This window comes from Melanotaenia boesemani, chromosome 2 (assembly GCF_017639745.1).
Source record: "Melanotaenia boesemani isolate fMelBoe1 chromosome 2, fMelBoe1.pri, whole genome shotgun sequence".
Taxonomy (NCBI): Eukaryota; Metazoa; Chordata; class Actinopteri; order Atheriniformes; family Melanotaeniidae; genus Melanotaenia; species Melanotaenia boesemani.
In genome coordinates, this window is record NC_055683.1 from 41434702 (window position 1) to 41458390 (window position 23689).

At 45.8% G+C, this 23689-nt stretch overlaps 1 protein-coding gene and 2 long non-coding RNA genes across 6 annotated transcripts in view; 2 read left to right on the top strand and 1 right to left on the bottom strand.

The window, feature by feature from the left end:
• Nucleotides 1-23689, top strand: part of crhr1 (corticotropin releasing hormone receptor 1) — a 43329-nt gene that overhangs the window by 4433 nt on the left and 15207 nt on the right. Inside the window, exons 2-6 of the mRNA XM_041971899.1 lie at nucleotides 2633-2723; nucleotides 2803-2853; nucleotides 4605-4724; nucleotides 16283-16365; nucleotides 20209-20324. Coding sequence (XP_041827833.1) covers nucleotides 2633-2723; nucleotides 2803-2853; nucleotides 4605-4724; nucleotides 16283-16365; nucleotides 20209-20324 — 461 coding nt within the window. The remainder of the gene's footprint in view (nucleotides 1-2632; nucleotides 2724-2802; nucleotides 2854-4604; nucleotides 4725-16282; nucleotides 16366-20208; nucleotides 20325-23689) is intronic.
• Nucleotides 819-2582, bottom strand: LOC121631186. 4 transcript variants are annotated; one of them, XR_006008697.1, is made up of 5 exons: nucleotides 2556-2582; nucleotides 2334-2419; nucleotides 2077-2087; nucleotides 1193-1600; nucleotides 819-834 (listed from the first exon to the last, which is right to left on the bottom strand). It is a non-coding gene; the product is annotated as an uncharacterized LOC121631186 (long non-coding RNA). The 4 variants fall into 4 exon arrangements; XR_006008696.1 differs by lacking the exon at nucleotides 2556-2582 and having other exon boundaries at nucleotides 2334-2516; XR_006008700.1 differs by lacking the exons at nucleotides 2077-2087; nucleotides 2334-2419; nucleotides 2556-2582 and adding an exon at nucleotides 2227-2262 and having other exon boundaries at nucleotides 1193-1640.
• On the top strand, nucleotides 11313-11768 carry LOC121631197. Its single transcript, XR_006008701.1, has 3 exons — nucleotides 11313-11454; nucleotides 11521-11564; nucleotides 11719-11768. It is a non-coding gene; the product is annotated as an uncharacterized LOC121631197 (long non-coding RNA).

The window sequence follows — 23689 nt, forward strand, 5'->3', positions numbered from 1 at the left end:
CCACTGGATTTAATGTAAATGTGTAGAACAGAAAAGGGCAGGGCTAACGGTTTAGTACAGCTAGCTTAACCTTCGAAGTACCAAGTACTGTCATGAATGATCTGCTTAACGTTCATTTCATTTTAAGACATACAGAGTTTAAATTATTTGTGGTTTACCTGTTTCATGTCTTGGCTCAGAGTCTTGCTGCCCATCGGCAGCGACCACAACTGAAGAGTTTCTCTCTTCTCTAAATAAAAAACTGTCTGATGTCCATTTTTCACCCCTAATAATGACTCTCGAAATAACACCAGAGTTCAGATTAGGGATAAAACGCCGGGCTGTCAGCCAACACGGAGGATTCCCTGCTTCCATAAAATTCCTCTGTGATTGGTCATATTGTACCTGTGTTGCATTCACATAAGCCAGGAAATTACAAAACTACCATCTTCTTTAATGTCATAAGGTGGCTGAGAGAATGTAAACGTATCCTGGGATGAAAAAACATTCGGGGCTTGATGTGAAATGTTTGAGGCTAGAGCCGGGAATGCCCAGGCCAGGCCACGCCCCTGCTGCAGAGGCAGCTGATGGGTATCGGAGGGCTAAGCGTAGCGCAGCCAGAGTTCCTTAAGGTTTCTGGATGCAGCATTGCGGAGTGCCGGGCCCACTTGAACGATCTGTCTGGTCCCTTTACAACCAGTGTCAGAGCTTGGTCTGTATTACAAAACAGAATCGTTTCCAGTGCGGGTTGGACTCCACCAAGGCTGCCCTTTGTCACCGATTTTGTTCATTACGTTTATGGACACAATTTCTACGCGCAGCCGAGGTGTTGAGGCTGGCTAACTCCTGACTAACCTCTGACTCACTGCTGTCTAACTGCAGGCTAACTCCTGACTAACTGCTGGCTAACTGCTGACTGTTGACTAACTGCTGATTAACTGCTGACTAACTGGTTACTAACTGCTGACTAACACCTGTATAACTGCTGACTAACTGTTGACTAACTGGTGACTAACACCTAATTAACAGCTGGCTAACTGCTGACTAAATGTTGACTAACTGTTAACTGATCGGAGACTAACTGCTGACTTACTGTTGACTATCTCCTGACTAACTGCTGGCTAACTGCTGACTAACTGTTACTAACTGGTGACTAACTCCTGACTAACTGCTGAGTAGTTGCTGGCTAACTCCTGACTAACCCCCAACTCACTGCCGACTAACTGCTGGCTAACTGCTGGCTAACTGCTGGCTAACTGCTGACTAACTCCTGACTCACTGCTGAATAACTGTTGACCAACTCCTGACCAACTGCTGGCTAACTGCTGACCAACTCCTGACTAACTGTTGACTAACTGCTGACTGTTGACTAACTGCTGGCAAACTGCTGATTAACTGCTGGCTAACTCCTGTCTAACCCCCGACTCAGTGCTGATTAACCGCTGACTAACTCCTAACTAACTTTTTACTAACTGGTGATTAACCCCTGACTGTTGATAAACTCCTGACTAACTGCTGGCTAATTACTGACTGTTGACTAACTGCTGGCAAACTGCTGATTAACTGCTGACCAACTGTTGACTATCTACTGACTAACTCCTGACTAACTGCTGGCTAACTGCTGACTGTTGACTAACTGCTGGTTAACTGCTGATTAACTGCTGACTAACTGGTTACTAACTGCGGACTAACACCTGAGTAACTGCTGACTAACTGTTGACTAACTGTTAACTGACCAGAGACTAACTGCTGGCTAACTGCTGACTAACTGTTGACTAACTGGTGACTAACTCCTGACTAACCGCAGACTAACTCCTGACTAACTGCTGACTAACTCCTGACTCACTGCTGAATAACTGCTGACTATCTCCTGACTAACTGCTGGCTAACTGCTGACTAACTGTTGACTAACTGGCGACTAACTCCTGACTAACTGCTGACTAACTGCAGACTAACTCCTGACTAACTGCTGACTAACTGCTGACTAATTGTTGACTAACTGTTGACTAACTCCTAACTAACTGCTGACTAACTGTTGACTAACTGTTGCCTAACTGTTGCCTAACTGCTGGTTAACTGCTGACTGTTGACTAACACCTGACTAACAGCTGGCTAACTGCTGTCTGTTGACTAACTGCTGGTTACCTGCTGATTAACTGCTGACTAACTGCTGACTAATTGTTGACTAACTGTTGACTAACTCCTAACTAACTGCTGACTAACTGTTGACTAACTGGTGACTAACACCTGACTAACTGCTGGCTAACTGTTGACTAACTGCTGCTGACTAACTGCTGACTGTTGATTAACTGCTGACTAACCGCTGGCTAACTATTGACTAACTGTTGACTAACTGCTGGCTAACTGCTGACTAACTGCTGACTGTTGATTAACTGCTGACTAACTGCTGGCTAACTGTTGACTAACTGTTGACTAACTGCTGGCTAACTGCTGACTGTTGACTAACTGCTCGCTAACTGCTGACTAACTGCTGGCAAACTGCAGACTAACTGTTGACTAACTGGCGACTAACACCTGACTAACTGCTGCTGGCTAACTGCTGACTGTTGATTAACTGCTGACTAACTGCTGGCTAACTGCTGACTACTAACCATCTCTTAAAATGAACGTATTGTCATCCATGTGTTTTCAGGTGGTTTCTGTGAGCCTGTTGCTGGTTGGAGGAGTTTCTGCAGCTGAGTTAACTTGTGAGACTTTGACCCTGTTGTCCACCAACCTGTCAGGTAACATCCTCTTAGTTTTAATTCCCAAATGTCTGATTAGCTGATGAAAGGACTGACTTTTCCTATCTTTCTTTGTCAGCGAGAACATTGGTGTTCCTGAACCAGACCTTTATTACCAGGAACTCTTCAGGTCAGTAGTGACAGTCAGTCTGATTCTTCTTCTTTACAATTAAGAGCATCACCTTGTGGGTAAGATGTGGGAGGTGCATGTAAGGAGAATCTGACTTCTAATACTAGCAAAAATAATACAGAGCTTAAAAATACAACATTCTCTTTCAATTTTTATAAATTAACCCAGACTGACATGGAACCTCTCAGGACAACAACACCACCATCTGTGTTCTCAGGATTATTTTTAATTAAATATTTATTTGTATGATCCTTTTTTAAAACCAAAGTAATCAGTTCATTATATTCTACATCAGTCAAATCAAATTTATTTATTTGATTGGGACAAGTATGTTCCATGAGTCCTGTCACACCACAGCATTTTAGCCAAGGCTAATTCTTTATGCCCGTCCCTAATCTGGCTTTTACACAAAACACAGACAACAGTGACTGTACACGATACATTACAATGCAAAACAATAAAAGATCCCAAATACAACATGGGATGTTCACGTCTGACCTCTCAATAAAACTGCCATTTAACATCCACACATGAAATTACAGTATTTAAAAATGAGAACAGTCCTGGTTTGTCTTTACCAGTTCTTATGCCATTGTAGCGAGAGTGGATCGCTGTTTGCCGTTTTTGGATCTCGGCATCTCTCCAATGATCTCCTCATGGTCTCAGATAAAGGACTCTGGTCTGAACTCATTGTGTTAGATCTCATCATAGCCCAGAGACAGACCCTGTGAAGGTCACCTATGATCTTCTCATGGCCTCAGATAAAGGACTCCTGTCTGGACTCATCCTGTTAGACCTCAGTGCTGCATTCGACACCATTGATCACAACATTCTGCTACAGAGCCTTGAACAACTTGTTGAGATAAAAGGAACTGGATTAGGCTGGTTTAGGTCATATTTATCAGATAGATTTCAGTTTGTTAAGGTAAACGAGGAGTCTTCCTCACACACCAGAGTAAGTCATGGAGTTCCTCAGGGTCCTGTACTTGGACCAATACATTATACATGCCTCCCTTAGGTAATATCATTGGACAGGATGGTATAAAAGTTTATTGCTATGCAGATGATACTCAGATTAACGTCTCCATTGTCATAACCCGGCTCACAGCTATAACAAAATTACGCCAAACAACAGATAAGGCCAATTATGATAATTTATTAACAAATGATGAACCAAAACTAAGGCAAAATAAGATAACCATGAAGTGTGGCTGTCTGCAAAATCAGAAGTGTAGGTGCGTGCATGGTTGTGTGTGGAATGTAATGAGTGCAGTGTTGTATGGTGTAAAGCTAAACTAAAAGTAAAGCTAAAGGCAAGGTGCAGCGGGCGCAGGTGCGGCCTGGGAGCAGAGCGAGGAAAAGAGAGAGGGAGAGGCCGGCCGTAGGCAGGTCTTTTATAAGCGCGGAGCGTCGGGCCCTTGACTCATGCAAGCACAGCCAGGTACACTCCAGCTTCACCTGCACACACACATAATTAAAGAACACGGCCACAAGGAGGAAGGGGCCGTGACACCATAAAGAATTAGAATGTGTTATTGTCATTGCATGTACAACACAAATGCCTGGTTTCTCCTGAGAAGAACAACCCATTGCCCTCCCTTCATCCTCAACTCTCCCACAGCATCAATCAAAATACTCCTGTGTCAATAAAAACTGTCGCTTGCTTATTGAGTTGAATTAAGGCAAGATGTCTTACAAAGCACAGGGACACATGACCCTAGACCTGACGCCATTATCTGGTCTATCTGCAGGTCTGTACTGTGACCTGTCTGTGGATGGTATCGGGACCTGTTGGCCTCGCAGTACAGCAGGAGAGCTGATTTCTAGACCATGTCCAGAGCAGTTCAACGGTATCCACTACAATACCACCAGTAAGTATTACTGAGTACCCCACTTGATAGAAGTCTGTCATGTATCATCTGTATCTGCAAGGACTGATCAGGCCCAATTCCTCCTAATTGGGCCTGATCAGATTGGGTTCTTGCGGAACGAAGGGTTTATAGAGACCAGAATTTTAACACCACACACCGGGTTCACATGCAGATTTCCACCTACAGCTCATTTTCAGGAAAGATGTCTGTCCAGTGAATACAAGGAGCTGCTGTGTTTCCTTCACCTGAGCAAAGACACACACTGGGTGGTAAGTTTGGCATGAGGGTGGAGGTTTCCTTGAAACATTCAACGAAACATTCACAAACATAGTTTTGGAGCTTGACATGAGTGATGGTCAGCTTCATGTTCCATCAGTGCAGTAGTATGTTTTACTAAAATGCCTTGGTACTGGAATTCAAACCGTTCTGATGGATGATGTCAGATTGCTAGCTAACAAAATGGTTGGAGGTCTTTTACACGTCTGTGCGCGCCAACATGAAGTTAACTCATATTTGCAGCTCTGCTTCAACACTTTCTACATGGAGACGATTTCTCTATGTTGTCTATGAGGTTGTCATTGAAAAGCTGCATTCTGTACATGCACTGCTGGGTGGAGAAGATGTAGCCGCATTCCTCGGCATCACCAGTGGGACGTCGGCTTTGGAAAACAGCTTTAGATAGCCCTCCTCCTTGTGGCAAACCTCCTTTTCTGGGGAGCTGAGAATAGCTTCCACCATGCCAGATTCCTCATGGAGTTCATCCATGCCAATGTTTTTCAGTTTGCAGACCTGGACTTTATCACAGCAGTGGTGAGGCTGAGCTTGTTGCTGTGAATGCTGTTCTCACAGAAGTCACACCTTTCACCCACACGTTTCTTTGCTCTTTCATGGAACTGAATGAAATCAGCCTCAGATTTCTTCTCTAAATGAGGAGTTACCTGTTCACAGCACAGACAAACAAATGCTCCTTCAGCCTCCTCTGTAATAGTGGGGCAACCTAGTAAGTGGGTATAGCCAAGCAGGTCGGTATAACCTAGAAGCTGGGTATAACCTAGTAGGTGGGTATAATCTAATAAGTGGGTATAAGTTAGTAGGTGGGTATGACCTAGAAGGTGGGTATAACCTAGAAGCTGGATATAACCTAGACAGTGGGTATAACCTAGTAGGTGAGTATAACGGAGACAGTGGGTATAATCTAGTGGGTGGGTATAATGTAGACAGTGGTTATGACCTAGATAGATAGATAGATAGATAGATAGATAGATAGATAGATAGATAGATACTTTATTGATCCCGAGGGAAATTCAAGCATCCAGTAGCATATACATACATCAAAGGTTAGTACTTGACATTAGGGGTTAGTACTTAAGCATACCTAGACTAATTTAAAATTAAATAGAGGCAACGGTAGATAAAGAAGACCATTATTATGGTCTATGTACATATATACTGTACAGGTGATCAAGTATGTACATATGTTGACGGTGGTAGCCAAACAAGGTGCATGAGTGAAAAAGTGCAGGATGTGCAAAAACTGCTGAGACAGTGTTTACAGAATGGGATAAGAGCAAATGTGCTTCCAAATGAGAAAAAGGCACATGTCCATAAAAACTATTCAGACTATGGTAGTGGTTGTGACCCCTGCGCCCTCAGTGAGATGTTGTACAGCCGGATGGCCCGGGGTACGAAAGAGTTTTTGAGTCTGTTGGTGGAGCAGGTCAGGGACAGTAGTCTGGGGCTGAACACACTCCTCTGCCTGCTCAGAGTTCTGTGCAGAGGGTGAGAGGAGGAGTCCAGGATGGTCAGGATCTTGTCCAAGGTCCTCTTTTCTGCCACTGAGACCAAAGAGTCAAGCTCTGTGCCCACCACAGATCCTGCCCTTCGGATCACTCTGTCCAGCCGTGCTGCGTCCCTTTTCTTTATGCTGCCTCCCCAGCACACCACAGCATAGAAAAGGACACCGGCCACCACAGTCTGGTAGAACATCAGCAGCAGTTTCTTGCAGATGTTGAAGGACCTCAGCCTCCTTAGAAAGTACAGACGGCTCTGTCCTTTCTTGTGGATAGCGTTGATGGTCTCTGACCAGTCCAGTCTGTCATCCAGCTGCAGTCCCAGGTACTTATATGAACTGACCGACTCCACCTCCACACCCTCTATGGAGACGGGCCTCAGGTCTGATCTGTTCCTCCTGATGTCCACCACCAGCTCCTTGGTTTTGGAAGTGTTCAGCTTCAGGTGGTTCGCCCTGCACCAGCCAACAAAGTCTTCCACCAAACTCCTGTACTCCTCCTCCTGTCCATCCTTAATACATCCAACTATGGCAGTGTCGTCCGAGTACTTCTGCGTGTGGCAGAGCTCAGACTCGTACTGGAAGTCTGATGTGTAGATTGTGAACAGGACAGGGGAGAGCACAGTGCCCTGTGGTGCTCCGGTGCTGCTGACCACAGTGTCAGATGTGCAGCCACCCAGCCTAACGTACTGTGGTCTCTCTGAGAGGTAGTCCACAATCCAGGAGACCAGATGTGAGTCCGCTCCCATGTTATGCAGCTTGTCTCTCAGAAGAGTGGGCTGGATGGTGTTGAAGGCGCTGGAGAAGTTGAAGAACATAACCCTTACAGCGCCACTGCCGCTGCCTAGACAGTGGGTACAACCTAGTAGGTGAGTATAACCTAGTAGGTCGGTAGAAGCTAGTAAGTGGGTATAAGCTAGTAGGTGGGTATAAGCTAGGAAGTGGGGATAAGCTAGGAAGTGGGGATAAGCTAGTAGGTGGGTATAACCTAGAAGGTGGGTATGACCTTGAAGGTGGGTATGACCTTGAAGGTGGGTAGAAACTAGAAGGTGGGTTTAACCTAAAAGGTGGGTATAGCTTTGAAGGTGGGTATAAGCTAGAGTATGTGTATAACCTAGTAAGTGGGTATAACCTAGTAGGTTAGTGTAGCCTATTTGGGGAGTATACGCTAGTGAATGGATATAACCTAGTAGGTGGGTATAACCTAGAAGGTGGGTATAACCTTGAAGGTGGGTATAACCTAGTAGGTGGGTATAACCTACACGGAGGGTATTAGCTTATAGGTGTGTCTAATCTAGAAGGTGGGTATAACCTAGAAGGTGGGTATAACCTAGACAGTGGGTATAAACTAGTAGGTGGGTATAACCTAGAAGGTGGGTATAACCTAGATGGTGGGTAAAAGCTAGTAGGTGGGTATTACCTAGAAGCTGGGTATAACCTAGACAGTAGGTATAACTTAGTAGGTGAGTATAAGCTAGTAAGTGGGTATAAGCTAGAAGGTGGTTATAACCTAGAAGCTGGGAATGACCTGGACAGTGGGTATAACCTAGTTGGGGAGTATAAGCTAGTAGGTGTGTATAACCTAGAGGGTGGGTATAACCTAGACAGTGGGTATAACTTAGGAGGTGGGTATAAGCTAGTAAGTGGATATACCTAGTAGGTGGGTCTAACATAGACAGTGGGCATAACCTAGACAGTGGGTATAAGCTAGTAGGTGGGCATAAGCTAGAAAGTGGGCATAACCTAGCAGGTGCGTATAACATAGATGGTGGGTATAAGGTAGTAGGTGGGTATAACCTAGTAGGTGGGTATAACCTAGACAGTGGGTATAAGCTAGTAGGTGAGTATAAGCTAGAAGGTGGGTATCACCTAGAAGCTGGGAATAACCTAGACAGTGGGTATAATTTAGGGGGTGGGTAAAAGCTTGTAAGTGGGTATAATCTAGTAGGTGGGTATAACCTCGATGGTGGGTATAACCTAGAGGGTGGGTATAACCTAGTGGTGGAGTATAAGCTAGTAGGTGTGTATAATCTAATGATGGGTATAAGTGGGTATAACCTAGTAGGTGGGTATAACCTCGACGGTGGGTATAACCTAGAGGGTGGGTATAACCTAGACAGTGGGTATAATTTAGGGGGTGGGTAAAAGCTAGTAAGTGGGTATAACCTAGTAGGTGGGTATAACCTCGATGGTGGGTATAACCTAGAGGGTGGGTATAACCTAGTGGTGGAGTATAAGCTAGTAGGTGTGTATAATCTAATGATGGGTAAAAGTGGGTATAACCTAGTAGGTGGGCATAACCTCGACGGTGGGTATAACCTAGAGGGTGGGTATAACCTAGACAGTGGGTATAACTTAGGAGGTGGGTATAAACTAGACAGTGGGTATAAGCTAGTAGGTGAGTATAAGCTAGAAGGTGGGTATAACCTAGAAGCTGGGAATAACCTGGACAATGGGTATAACTTAGGAGGTGGGTATAAGCTAGTAAGTGAATATACCTAGTAGGTGGGTATGACATAGACAGTGGGCATAACCTAGACAGTGGGTATAAGCTAGACGGTGGATATTAGCTAGTAATTGGGTATAACCTAGAAGGTGGGTATAACCTAGATGGTGGGTAAAAGCTAGTAGGTGGGTATTACCTAGAAGGTGGGTCTAACCTAGAAGCTGGGTATAACCTAGACAGTGGGTATAACTTAGGAGGTGGGTATAAGCTAGTAAGTGGATATACCTAGTAGGTGGGTATAACATAGACAGTAGGCATAACCTAGACAGTGGGTATAAGCTAGTAGGTGGGCATAAGCTAGAAAGTGGGCATAACCTAGCAGGTGCGCATAACATAGACGCTGGGTATAAGCTAGTAGGTGGGTATAACTTAGACGCTGGGGATAACCTAGACAGTGGATATACCTAGTAGGTGGGTATAACATAGACAGTGGGCATAACCTAGACAGGGGGTATAAGCTAGTAGGTGAGTATAAGCTAGTAAGTGGGTATAACCTAGACAGTGGGTATAACTTAAAGAAGAAGAAGAAGAAGAAATACTTTATTAATCCCTTTGGAAAGTCGTTAGGGAAATTTGTGTTTCCAGTACAACCCGTCCAAGACTACACAGCAACAACATATAACACAAACAGGATCAGGCTTACTGAGGCAGCAGCCGTTTCTACAGCGCTCCTTTGTATTAGATATAGGAGAAAGATAACATTAGGGGAATAAGATGTGGCTGGAGAGAAAAAAAAAGGCATCTCCACACTGGGCCTCAGGGCCCATTATTGAGATACAAAAAAAAACTCCTCGGTACATAAAACACATAACTCAGACATTCACAAAATCAGAAACACGTGGCGGGGGGGAGAGGGTCTCCCATCGCAGCAAAGTGTGGACGCAGCTGAGCGCCTCCAGTCAACCCGCTGCCCGAGAGTGGAGGGAGGGGGGGAAGGGACAACCAAGGCAGTGAATCATTGGGGGAGGTGCATCTGTAGTGGTGTATGTGAGTGTGGTGCATGTGTGTTTGCAGTAAGTGAGCATGTGAACTTTATCCAAGTTCTCCATCTCCAGTCTCTGCCACCTGATGATAGTGGGCGTCCTTGGGAGCTGATCCAGGTAAAAGTCCACTGCCCGTGAAGAGGGTGGGGGGACTGAGCATCCGTTAACATAACATTCCAGGGAGCTTTTTAACCAGCCATCGAAGGCCAGCACAGGGAGCCGAATTCGATAACAGCATTTGTTTTGGTTTCAGGCCAGAGCTGTTTCGTCTGCCTTGAGTCTATCAGTGGTCATAGACATAAACAGTGGCTATAACCTAGTAGGTGGGTTTTACCTAGACATGACTTTTGAAGCGTGGTCTGTTGTAATACAAAATTGAATATTTTTCTATTGTCTTGCGTCACGTCATGGGCACGTCTATGTGAACGAGCGCAACATTTTTACATGCACGAATGTCTCCTGTCGCCTTATTGCGTAAGTTCCATAGAAAATGAATGGAGAAGGAGCAAAGTGGCCTCCCGTGTGTCCAGCCCATAACTTGAGAAGTGTTTGCAACTCGACTTGAATAAAACCAAAGTGGCTGGGACTATGGGAGGAGTCTGCAGCAGAAAACTGCAAGTGGAGCTCGATTTGCAACTGAAAACAGCACAAGACTTAACTGAAAAGGAGCAAATAATTCTAACATCTCATTTTTATGATTGTTGAAAACCCAGATTGTAATTGGGATTAAAATTTGATTTATCGCCCAGCCCTAAGGTGGGTATAACATAGAAGGTAGGTATAACCTAGAAGTTGGGCATAACCTAGACAGTGGGTATAGCCTAGTAAGTGTGTATATCCTAGTAGGTGGCTACAAGCTATTAAGTGGGTATAAGCTAGGAAGTGGGTATAACCTAGTTGGTGGGTATAAGCTAAGACGTGGGTATAAGCTAGTAGGTAAGTATAACCTAGAAGGTGGATAGGACCTTGAAGGTGGGTATAAGCTAGAAGGTGGGTATTAACTAGTAGGTGGGTATAACCTAGTAAGTTATAAGCTATCAGGTTGGTATAAGCTAGTAAATGCGCATAACCTAGAAGGTGGATATAACCTAGAAGGTGGGTATACCCTAGTGGGTGTTTAAAGTATGGCTCCACCGTGTTTAAGGTATGGCTACACCATATTTAAGGAATGGCTCCATTGTATTTAAGGCATGGCTACACCATGTTTAAGGCATGGCTACACTGTGTTTAAGGTATGGCTTCCCCGTGTTTAAGGTATGGCTCCACTGTGTTTAAGGTATGGCTCCTCTGTGTTTAATGTATGGCTCCACCGTGTTTAAGGTATGGCTCCACTGTGTTTAAGGTATGGCTCCACCGTGTTTAAGGTATGGCTTCCCCGTGTTTAAGGTATGACTCCACTGTGTTTAAGGTATGGCTCCACTGTGTTTAAGGTATGGCTCCACCGTGTTTAAGGTATGGCTCCACTGTGTTTAAGGTATGGCTCCACCATATTTAAGGAATGGCTCCATTGTATTTAAGGTATGGCTTCCCCGTGTTTAAGGTATGGCTCCACCGTGTTTAAGGTATGGCTCCACTGTGTTTAAGGTATGGCTCCACTGTGTTTAAGGTATGGCTCCACCGTGTTTAAGGTATGGCTCCACCGTGTTTAAGGTATGGCTCCTCTGTGTTTAAGGTATGGCTCCACCGTGTTTAAGGTATGGCTCCACTGTTTTTAAGGTATGGCTCCCCCGTGTTTAAGGTATGGCTCCACCTTGTTTAAGGTATGGCTCCATTGTGTTTAAGGTATGGCTCCACTGTGTTTAAGGTATGGCTCCACCGTGTTTAAGGTATGGCTCCACTGTGTTTAAGGTATGGCTCCACCGTGTTTAAGGTATGGCTCCACTGTGTTTAAGGTATGGCTCCTCTGTGTTTAAGGTATGGCTCCACCGTGTTTAAGGTATGGCTCCACTGTGTTTAAGGTATGGCTCCCCCGTGTTTAAGGTATGGCTCCACCTTGTTTAAGGTATGGCTCCATTGTGTTTAAGGTATGGCTCCACTGTGTTTAAGGCATGGCTCCTCTGTGTTTAAGGCATGGCTCCTCTGTGTTTAAGGTATGGCTCCACCGTGTTTAAGGTATGGCTCCTCTGTGTTTAAGGTATGGCTCCACCGTGTTTAAGGTATGGCTCCACCGTGTTTAAGGTATGGCTTCCCCGTGTTTAAAGTATGGCTCCACTGTGTTTAAGGTATGACTTCCCCGTGTTTAAGGTATGACTTCCCCGTGTTTAAGGTATGGCTTCCCCGTGTTTAAGGTATGGCTCCACTGTGTTTAAGGTATGGCTCCTCTGTGTTTAAGGTATGGCTCCACCGTGTTTAATTTATGGCTCCACCGTGTTTAAGGTATGGCTCCACTGTGTTTAAGGTATGGCTTCCCCGTGTTTAAGGTATGGCTCCACTGTGTTTAAGGTATGGCTCCACCGTGTTTAAGGTATGGCTCCACTGTGTTTAAGGTATGGCTCCACTGTGTTTAAGGTATGGCTCCTCTGTGTTTAAGGTATGGCTCCACTGTGTTTAAGGTATGGCTCCACTGTGTTTAAGGTATGGCTCCCCCGTGTTTAAGGTATGGCTCCACCTTGTTTAAGGTATGGCTCCACTGTGTTTAAGGTATGGCTCCTCTGTGTTTAATGTATGGCTCCACCGTGTTTAAGGTATGGCTCCACCGTGTTTAAGGTATGGCTCCACTGTTTTTAAGGTATGGCTCCACCGTGTTTAAGTTATGGCTCCACTGTGTTTAAGGTATGGCTCCTCTGTGTTTAAGGTATGGCTCCACCATGTTTAAGGTATGGCTCCACCGTGTTTAAGGTATGGCTCCACTGTGTTTAAGGTATGGCTCCACCGTGCTTAAGGTATGGCTCCACTGTGTTTAAGGTATGGCTCCACTGTGTTTAAGGTATGGCTCCACCGTGTTTAAGGTATGGCTCCACCGTGTTTAAGGTATGGCTCCACCGTGTTTAAGGTATGGCTTCCCCGTGTTTAAGGTATGGCTCCACTGTGTTTAAAGTATGGCTCCACCGTGTTTAAGGTATGGCTCCACTGTGTTTAAGGTATGGCTCCTCTGTGTTTAAGGTATGGCTCCACCGTGTTTAAGGTATGGCTCCACTGTGTTTAAGGTATGGCTCCTCTGTGTTTAAGGTATGGCTCCACCGTGTTTAAGGTATGGCTTCCCCGTGTTTAAGGTATGGCTCCCCCGTGTTTAAGGTATGGCTCCACCTTGTTTAAGGTGTTACTGTGTGTGTTAGTGTGTGTGATAGTGTCTGTGTTAGTGTCTGTGTTACTGTGTGTGTTACTGTGTGTTACTGTGTGGTAGTGTGTGTGTGTTAGTGTGTGTTAGCGTGTGGGTGGTAATAAATATACTGTTTAATTAGCGGTTTGTTGTTGATCTGACTAAATAGCATGTATTTTGTGTGTGTGTGTGTGCCTGTGAACCAGCTGGAGTTTATGTCTCACTCCACCTTCCTCCTGCTGCTCATCATCATCATCATCACTTCTCAGACAAAGGAATACTTTGATGTAATCAAGAATCTAGTCTCTGATTGGCTGCTGCTCAGCAACCACTGACTCAGCGGACCAGTGAGTTGTCTGTCAGTGGGAGTATTGATACACACAGGTGATCAGTTGTTGGAGCACTGATCAAACAACATACACACTCCTGTACTCTATGGGTGGGAGGCAGTAGTAGGGACCAGAACTTGTGTCGCTATGGTTACAGAATGACTGGCTGTTGATTTGTCAGTGATGAGTGGGAGTTTGATTTCTCTGTAACTGTGAGGATTTGTTACTGTGAGGAGTAGATGAAACCGACAAAACTTTCTGATCCACAGGTGATTCAAGCATTCTGCATTCCACAGGACCACCTGTCCAGTCACACACCTGTGCAGCTCCACACCCCTTCATCTCAACACGTGTTCATCACCATACGTGTTCATCTCCACATCTGTTCATCTCCTCACATGTACATCTTCACATCTGTTCATCTATTCTATTATATTCTATTCTATTCTACGGTCACGTAGCAGACGCTTTTATCCAAAGCGACTTACATTTGAGAGTAAGAACAACACAAGCAAGAATTCAAACAAGATGGACGTCATCATTAAGTGATAGTCAGACTGCTGGAGTCCAGGTGGACCAGGTGGTGTCATGTAGTGCTAGAGGCAGTGCATATAATATTTTTTAAGCTTTTTGTAGTTTTTTGGTTTTTTTGTAAGTGATTTTGTTTAAATACAAACATCACAATTTCATCAAACAACATCATCTTGGGCATAAGTGCAGCAGCTTCTTCAGTACCTGGTTGAGCCAAAGAGCTGGACAAATCTTTCTAACTCATTCAGAGCAGAAGAGTTAAGCTAAGTGTGGAAATGCTCCTTAAACAACTGAGTCTTTAGCTTGCTTTTAAAAGTGGATAAGGACTCTGCGGATCGGACGGAGTTTGGTAGATGGTTCCACCACCGGGAAACAACAGAGGAGAAGAGTCTAGCTACTGATGTGGCGCCACCTTGTGGTGGGAGCACTAGGCGTCTTTCCCTGGCAGAGCGTAACTGTGGAGCGGGAGTGTAGCTCTGGATTAAGGAGTGGAGGTAGACCGGAGCCATTTGGGTTATTGTTTTGTAAGCCAGAAGCAGAGCTTTTAATCTGATGCGCTGCAACTGGAAGCCAGTGGAGAGCGATTAGCAGCGGAGTGACATGAGCTCTTTTGGGCTGGTTGAAGACCAGACGTGCTGCTGCTGTGTTCTGGATCATCTGCAGAGGTTTAACTGAGCATGCAGGCAGGCCAGCCAGTAAGGAGTTGCAGTAGTCAATGCGTGAAATGACCAGAGCCTGGACCAGGAGCTGGGCCGTGTGTTCAGTCAGGTAGGGTCTGATCCTCCTGATGTTGTAGAGAGCAAATCGGCAAGATCGAGCAACCAAGGCAACATGGTCCTTAAAGGTCAGCTGGTTGTCTACCATGACACCAAGATTCCTGGTAGAAGACGTAGACACAAGCGTGATGGAGTCAAGCTGCACGCTTATCTGTGGAGGTAAGGAAGGATTGGCTGGAAAGACAATAAGCTCGGTCTTGGACAGATTTAGCGGAAGGTGGCGATCCTTCATCCATGCGGAGATATCAGCAACATGCTGATATTCACATTGAGACGGTTGTGTCGTCAGTTGGGAAAGAAAGGAAAAGCTCAGTGTCATCTGCATAGCAGTGGTAGGAGAAACCATGAGAGCTAATGATGCACCGAGTGAGGATGTGTATAGTGAAAAGAGAAGAGGGCCAAGCACCGAGCCCTGAGGCACCCCTGTTGTCAGCCCATGTGATCTGGACACGCCCCCTCACCAAGATACTCTGAAGGATCTTCCTGTGAGGTAGGACATAAACCATGAGAGGACAGATCCTAAGATGCCAAGCTCCGAGAGTGTGGAGAACAGTATATGATGGTTGACCGTGTCAAAGGCAGCAGACAGGTCCAGCAGTATAAGGACTGAGGATTGACCAGTGGATCTGGCAACCCGTAGGGAATCAGTAACTGACAGGAGAGCAGGTTCAGTAGAGCGGCCTTGCCTATAGCCAGACTGATATGGATCTAACAGGTTGTTGTCTTGGAGTAACGGTGAGACCTGACTGAAGACGGCACGCTCTAGTAGTTTAGACATGAATGGAAGCAATGAGACCGGCCGGTAGTTTTCAGCCTGGACTGGGTTGAGTGTGGGTTTCTTCAGCAGCGGGGAACCCGAGCTTGCTTGAGGGCAGAGGGAAAGACAACGGATTTAAGTGAGGAGGTGATAATATGGGTTACTGCAGGTTTGATTGTAGGTAAAATGCTCTGCAGGATGTCAGAGGGAACAGGATCAAGAGGACAGGTCGTGGGTTTTGATTTGACTAGAAGTTTAGAGACTTGGTCCTCATTTAGAGAGCAGAAGGAGCAGAGTGAGGCACCAGTAGCTGGTTTGGTAAGGCTGGTCAGGCACACATGTACATCTTCACACATGTGCACTCATGTTCGTCTCCACATGTGGTTATCTGCACACCTGTTTATCTTTACATGCGTTCAACTCCACACCTGTTTATCTCCACACATATTAATTACCAGACATGTTCATCTCCATGTGTTTGTCTTTACGTGTGTTAGACTCCACACGTGTTCAACTCTACATGTGTTCATCACCACACCTGTGTAACATTTTGAATAATTTCAGATCTGAAGTCTTGATGGTAGATATTTGATCCCAGTCATGTGACTTGTCTAGTTTTTTTCTCCAGACCGGGTCTACAGGGAGTGTCAGTCCAACGGTTCCTGGGCTCTTCGAGGAAACTACAGTCAGTGCACTGAGATCATTGTCCTGGTGAGTTGTATGAAGACATCAGTCTGATCAATATCTTCTGATCAGGTGTTGGCCTCTCATGCTGTCCTCCATCAAACAACATTCTGTTTTCTCTGAGTGGTGTTTTCTGCAGATGAACCGGACTGAGCAACTGGCACATTAGTTCTTCTGTTTGCTTTTTATTTGTCTAATGCGTGTTTTAGTTTCTCTGTTTCTTCTGTTTTTGTTTGCATGTTGCAGGTTTTTAGTTTCTCTGTTTCTTGGTCCATTTGTTTGTCTATCATTTCGTTTGCTTTTCTGATTTTACCTGATTCACAGCATCACTGGACAGAAAGTTCTTCCCTTTTCATCATAGTGGATGTCGAGTATTTTGTCCCTGATCTTCACCAAACCAACAATTAGCCACGCACACAAAGACACATGCTTATGCGCGCACACACACAGGCACACTCTGAACCAATCAGAGCTCAGCTTTGAAACATGGCTCAGAGATGAAAACACCAGCAGGACCATCTGGACTCTGAGTGGGTGGTTGGTGTGTAAGGTTTGAGTCTTACATCTTGTGAGGACATTGTCCTCATGAGCTCAGACATATAAACAAGCACTGATTTCAGTCAGCGTTGGTCCAGTCAGTTTGGTGAGTCACTGCCTGAGTTTCTGTCTTGGTTTCGGGTTATTGTTTACATTGCTGGTGTGGGGCTCTGTCGTTAGCACATTCTCTCTACAACCAGTTGAGGCCGTAACGCGGGTCACACCCACTGTGTACTGCTCAGGGCAACGCAGATAGAGGCGGTTTCAGCCGGTTGCAATCCAGCAAAGTGACATCAGCTGTGTCAGCTGCAGGTACTTTACCACACATGGTGCACTGAAGCGTCAGCAAGGCGTCGGCCATTGTGTCAGCCCAAGTCGGGTTAAGTTCTGTGAGTCTACCTATGCGAGTCCACCAAGCAAGGGCACAAACTTAAACCTCCTCACTACTGAATCAACGCACAATGTGCTTCAAACCATCCCTGTCAGACATGGTACAAACCAAGAAGTGTCACCCATAGACACCACGATCCACAAAACCCGTCCTTTCCAATGGCATGCACGTCTGCCACATCCTCTGTTACCTTCGGTCTCTGGAACTGTCAGCCTGCAGTGAACAAAACAGAATTTATCAGATCATTGATAAATGTCTCTGACATTCAGGTCCTAGTCTTGACTGAAATATGGATCCGTCCAGAAAACACAGCTACACCAGCTGCCCTTTCTCTCAATGCAGAATTTACCCAAACACCTCGCTCAGCTGGACGAGGAGGTGGAACGGGCTTTCTTATTTCTACAAAGTGGAACTTTACCTCTCCGTCCTATGGCTACCTGCTCATCACCTGAGTATCACCAGTAAAGGTCTCTACACCCATCACTGCATACATTCTGGTCATTTACCGCCTCCGGGTGGCAGTATAGATGAGTTTGTCTCTGAAATGGACATGATTCTCTCTGACATTCCTGATGATGACACACTACTAACTGTCATGGGAGACATGAACATTCACATTGACAAACCACAGCGACTGACTTTCTGGCTCTCATCTACTCTTTCAATCTCAAACTGGTTCAGACTCCTCCAACACACAAAGCTGGTAATACTCTTGTCTTGGTACTGACCAGAAACTCCTCCACAGCCGATCTGTCCGTCACCCCGCTGCACCTCTCAGACCACTTCCTGGTTAAATTCTCTGTCTTCCTTCCTCATGTCACTCAAGCGGCTCCAAAAATGGCGTCCTACCGCAGAAACCTGAGATCCCTCAGATCACATGAGCTGACAACAGGGGTGCCTCAGGGCTCGGTGCTTGGCCCTCTTCTCTTTTCACTATACACATCCTCACTCTGTGCATCATTAGCTCTCATGGTTTCTCCTACCACTGCTATGCAGATGACACTGAGCTTTTCCTTTCTTTCCCAACTGACGACACAACCGTCTCAATGTGAATATCAGCATGTTGCTGATATCTCCGCATGGATGAAGGATCGCCACCTTCCGCTAAATCTGTCCAAGACCGAGCTTATTGTCTTTCCAGCCAATCCTTCCTCACCGCCACAGATAAGCGTGCAGCTTGACTCCATCACGCTTGTGTCTACGTCTTCTACCAGGAATCTTGGTGTCATGGTAGACAACCAGCTGACCTTTAAGGACCATGTTGTCTCGCTTGCTCGATCTTGCCGATTTGCTCTCTACAACATCAGGAGGATCAGACCCTACCTGACTGAACACACGGCCCAGCTCCTGGTCCAGGCTCTGGTCATTTCACGCATTGACTACTGCAACTCCTTACTGGCTGGCCTGCCTGCATGCTCAGTTAAACCTCTGCAGATGATCCAGAACGCAGCAGCACGTCTGGTCTTCAACCAGCCCAAAAGAGCTCATGTCACTCCGCTGCTAATCGCTCTCCACTGGCTTCCAGTTGCAGCGCATCAGATTCAAAGCTCTGCTTCTGGCTTACAAAACAATAACCCAAACGGCTCCGGTCTACCTCCACTCCTTAATCCAGAGCTACACTCCCTCTCCACAGTTACGCTCTGCCAGCGAAAGACGCCTAGTGCTCCCACCACAAGGTGGCGCCACATCAGTAGCTAGACTCTTCTCCTCTGTTGTTCCCCGGTGGTGGAACCATCTACCAAACTCCGTCCGATCCACAGAGTGTTGTCTTGCAGGCCTGGGGGGGAGGTAACTGATCTCACATGATGGCTGAAATGTTGGCAGCTCTTCAGTAGCTTCAGCAGAGGACATGTCCACTGTCCAAGAGTTTATATGGCACATTGTAGGCTACTCAAATACACGTGTAATAACAACAACAACAATAATAATAATAATAATAATAATGGCAAACAGGTCTCTTGGGAAGGGACCAGATAAAGCAGACCCCTATGATGACTCAAAAGAATGGATCCAGGTTTTCCTTGCCCATATGTGGATCACTGGGGCCCTCCTCTGGAGCCAGGCCTGGAGGAGGGGCACGGAGTTGAGCACCTGGTGGCCGGGCCTTTGCCTATGGGGTTGTCCACGTAATGATCTGTTCACATTGGTGGACAGGTCTGTAAGTACTGTAGCAACTAAATACAACTAATATTGATATTCAATCTTAGTAAAACAATTCCCTGTTTCCTGTGTTCAATCGTCCAACGATTACAAGAAGAAACCGCTGCACAGAGCTCTGGCTTCTTTCATCTGTAGCAGCTGCTGTGTAGGTTGGCTGAGCTGGGACCATCCCAGGATCGCGGCAACATTTCTCACGCTCCAGTAGATGATGTGGCATCTACCCCTTATGTCTGGTTGTGAGACCTTCATATGGCTGCTGGAGGGTTCATTTTAAACACAGGTTGACTCTCATCATCCTTCATGTGTGTCTCAGAGAGTCCTCATGAAGACATAAACACCAGCATGATGTGTTAGTGTCCATATGGTGTGTGTCTCTCCCACTGAGAGGATCTGTTACCTTCTTCCTGCTCTGCTGTGATTGGACCACAGAGCTGGCTGTTAGCCAATCGGTGCTGTGATGAATGAGAGAAGGACCGATGTGTCATAAGTCTGCCTCGAATCCTCAGAGGAGGCAGCGTTACATTACACTTCACACAATTCATTCCTCATATCACACACACACACACACACACACACACACACACACACACACACACACACACACACACACACACACACACACACACACACACATACACCCACAGATGCATGCTCAACACACACATACATACAAACACACTTGTTTTACTTGTTGATGATTTTCAGTTTGTCCTGTAGGTGCTCCTGATGTTTGTCTGATGGGTTTCCCTACAGGGTCTGTCTTTTCCATTTCTGTGTTTCAGAACCAGCAGAGGAAGAGTAAAGTCCACTACCAAGTGGCTGTGATCATTAACTATCTGGGCCACTGCATATCTCTGGGAGCTCTGCTTCTCGCTTTCATCCTCTTCATGAGACTCAGGTAACCTACCATCCAGCTGTTCATTGGGTCGGACAAGAAACGAGAGCCCTCTAAAAGCCAATCAGTCCTGACAGGCTGCTCTGTGGGACTGGGTTAAGTTTACTAGATTTTCTGTCACAAACTTCTTGTTAATGTACAGCCAGTCTGACACTGAACCATGACCTCTAACACAGAACAGTGACCTCTAACACAGAACCGTAACCTCTAACACAGAACAGTGACCTCTAACACAGAACCGTAACGTCTAACACAGAACAGTGACCTCTAACACAGCACAGTGACCTCTAACACAGAACACTGACCTTAACACAGACCAGTGACCTCTAACACAGAACCGTGACCTGTGACACAGAACCGTGACCTCTAACACAGAACACTGACTTCTAACACAGAACCGTGACCTCTAACACAGAACAGTGACCTCTAACACAGAACAGTGACCTCTAACACAGAACCGTAACGTCTAACACAGAACAGTGACCTCTAACACAGCACAGTGACCTCTAACACAGAACACTGACCTTAACACAGACCAGTGACCTCTAACACAGAACCGTGACCTGTGACACAGAACCGTGACCTCTAACACAGAACACTGACTTCTAACACAGAACCGTGACCTCTAACACAGAAACGTGACCTGTGAAACAGAATAGTGACCTCTAACACAGAACCGTGACCTCTAACACAGAACAGTGACCTCTAACACAGAACAGTGTCCTCTACCACAGAACCTTGACCACTGACACAGAACACTGACCTCTAACACAGAACCGTGACCTTTAAGACTGAATAGTGACCTCTAACACAGAAATGTGACCTCTAACTAAGAACAGTGACCTCTAACACAGAACCGCAACGCCTAACACAGAACCGTGACCTCTAACACAGAATAGTGACCTCTAACACAGAACACTGACCTCTAACACAGAACAGTGACCTCTAACACTGAACAGTGACCTCTGACACAGAATAGTGACCTCTAACACTGAACAGTGACCTCTAACACAGAACTGTAACCTCTAACACAGAATAGTGACCTCTAACACTGAACAGTGACCTCTAACACTGAACAGTGACCTCTAACACAGAATAGTGACCTCTAACACTGAACAGTGACCTCTAACACAGAACAGTGACCTCTAACACAGAACAGTGACCTCTAACACAGAATAGTGACCTCTAACACAGAATCTTGACCGCTGACACGGAATATTGACCTCTACCACAGACGCGAGACCTGTGACACAGAACAGTGACCTCTAACACGGAAGAGTGACCTCTGACACAAAACAGTGACCTCTGACACAGAACCTTGACCTCTAACTCAGAACGCTGACCTCTGAAAATGAACCATGACCTCTAAAACAGAAGCGTGACCTCTAACACTAAAGCGTGACCACTAACACAGAACCGTGACCTGTGACACAGAACCGTGACCTCTAACACAGAACCGTGACCTCTAACACAGAAACGTGACCTGTGAAACAGAATAGTGACCTCTAACACAGAACCGTGACCTCTAACACAGAACAGTGACCTCTAACACAGAACAGTGTCCTCTACCACAGAACCTTGACCACTGACACAGAACACTGACCTCTAACACAGAACCGTGACCTTTAAGACTGAATAGTGACCTCTAACACAGAAATGTGACCTCTAACACAGAACAGTGACCTCTAACACAGAACCGCAACGCCTAACACAGAACCGTGACCTCTAACACAGAATAGTGACCTCTAACACAGAACACTGACCTCTAACACAGAAAAGTGACCTCTAACACTGAACAGTGACCTCTGACACAGAATAGTGACCTCTAACACTGAACAGTGACCTCTAACACAGAACTGTAACCTCTAACACAGAATAGTGACCTCTAACACTGAACAGTGACCGCTAACACTGAACAGTGACCGCTAACACAGAATAGTGACCTCTAACACTGAACAGTGACCTCTAACACAGAACACTGACTTCTAACACAGAACCGTGACCTCTAACACAGAACAGTGACCTCTAACACAGAACAGTGACCTCTAACACAGAACCGTAACGTCTAACACAGAACAGTGACCTCTAACACAGCACAGTGACCTCTAACACAGAACACTGACCTTAACACAGACCAGTGACCTCTAACACAGAACCGTGACCTGTGACACAGAACCGTGACCTCTAACACAGAACACTGACTTCTAACACAGAACCGTGACCTCTAACACAGAAACGTGACCTGTGAAACAGAATAGTGACCTCTAACACAGAACCGTGACCTCTAACACAGAACAGTGACCTCTAACACAGAACAGTGTCCTCTACCACAGAACCGCAACGCCTAACACAGAACCGTGACCTCTAACACAGAATAGTGACCTCTAACACAGAACGCTGACCTCTGAAAATGAACCATGACCTCTAAAACAGAAGCGTGACCTCTAACACTAAAGCGTGACCACTAACACAGAACCGTGACCTGTGACACAGAACCGTGACCTCTAACACAGAACACTGACCTCTAACACAGAACCGTGACCTCTAACACAGAAACGTGACCTGTGAAACAGAATAGTGACCTCTAACACAGAACCGTGACCTCTAACACAGAACAGTGACCTCTAACACAGAACAGTGTCCTCTACCACAGAACCTTGACCACTGACACAGAACACTGACCTCTAACACAGAACCGTGACCTTTAAGACTGAATAGTGACCTCTAACACAGAAATGTGACCTCTAACACAGAACAGTGACCTCTAACACAGAACCGCAACGCCTAACACAGAACCGTGACCTCTAACACAGAATAGTGACCTCTAACACAGAACACTGACCTCTAACACAGAAAAGTGACCTCTAACACTGAACAGTGACCTCTGACACAGAATAGTGACCTCTAACACTGAACAGTGACCTCTAACACAGAACTGTAACCTCTAACACAGAATAGTGACCTCTAACACTGAACAGTGACCTCTAACACTGAACAGTGACCGCTAACACAGAATAGTGACCTCTAACACTGAACAGTGACCTCTAACACAGAACAGTGACCTCTAACACAGAACAGTGACCTCTAACACAGAATAGTGACCTCTAACACAGAATCTTGACCGCTGACACGGAATATTGACCTCTACCACAGACGCGAGACCTGTGACACAGAACAGTGACCTCTAACACAGAAGCGTGACCTCTGACACAAAACAGTGACCTCTGACACAGAACCTTGACCTCTAACTCAGAACGCTGACCTCTGAAAATGAACCATGACCTCTAAAACAGAAGCGTGACCTCTAACACTAAAGCGTGACCACTAACACAGAACCGTGACCTGTGACACAGAACCGTGACCTCTAA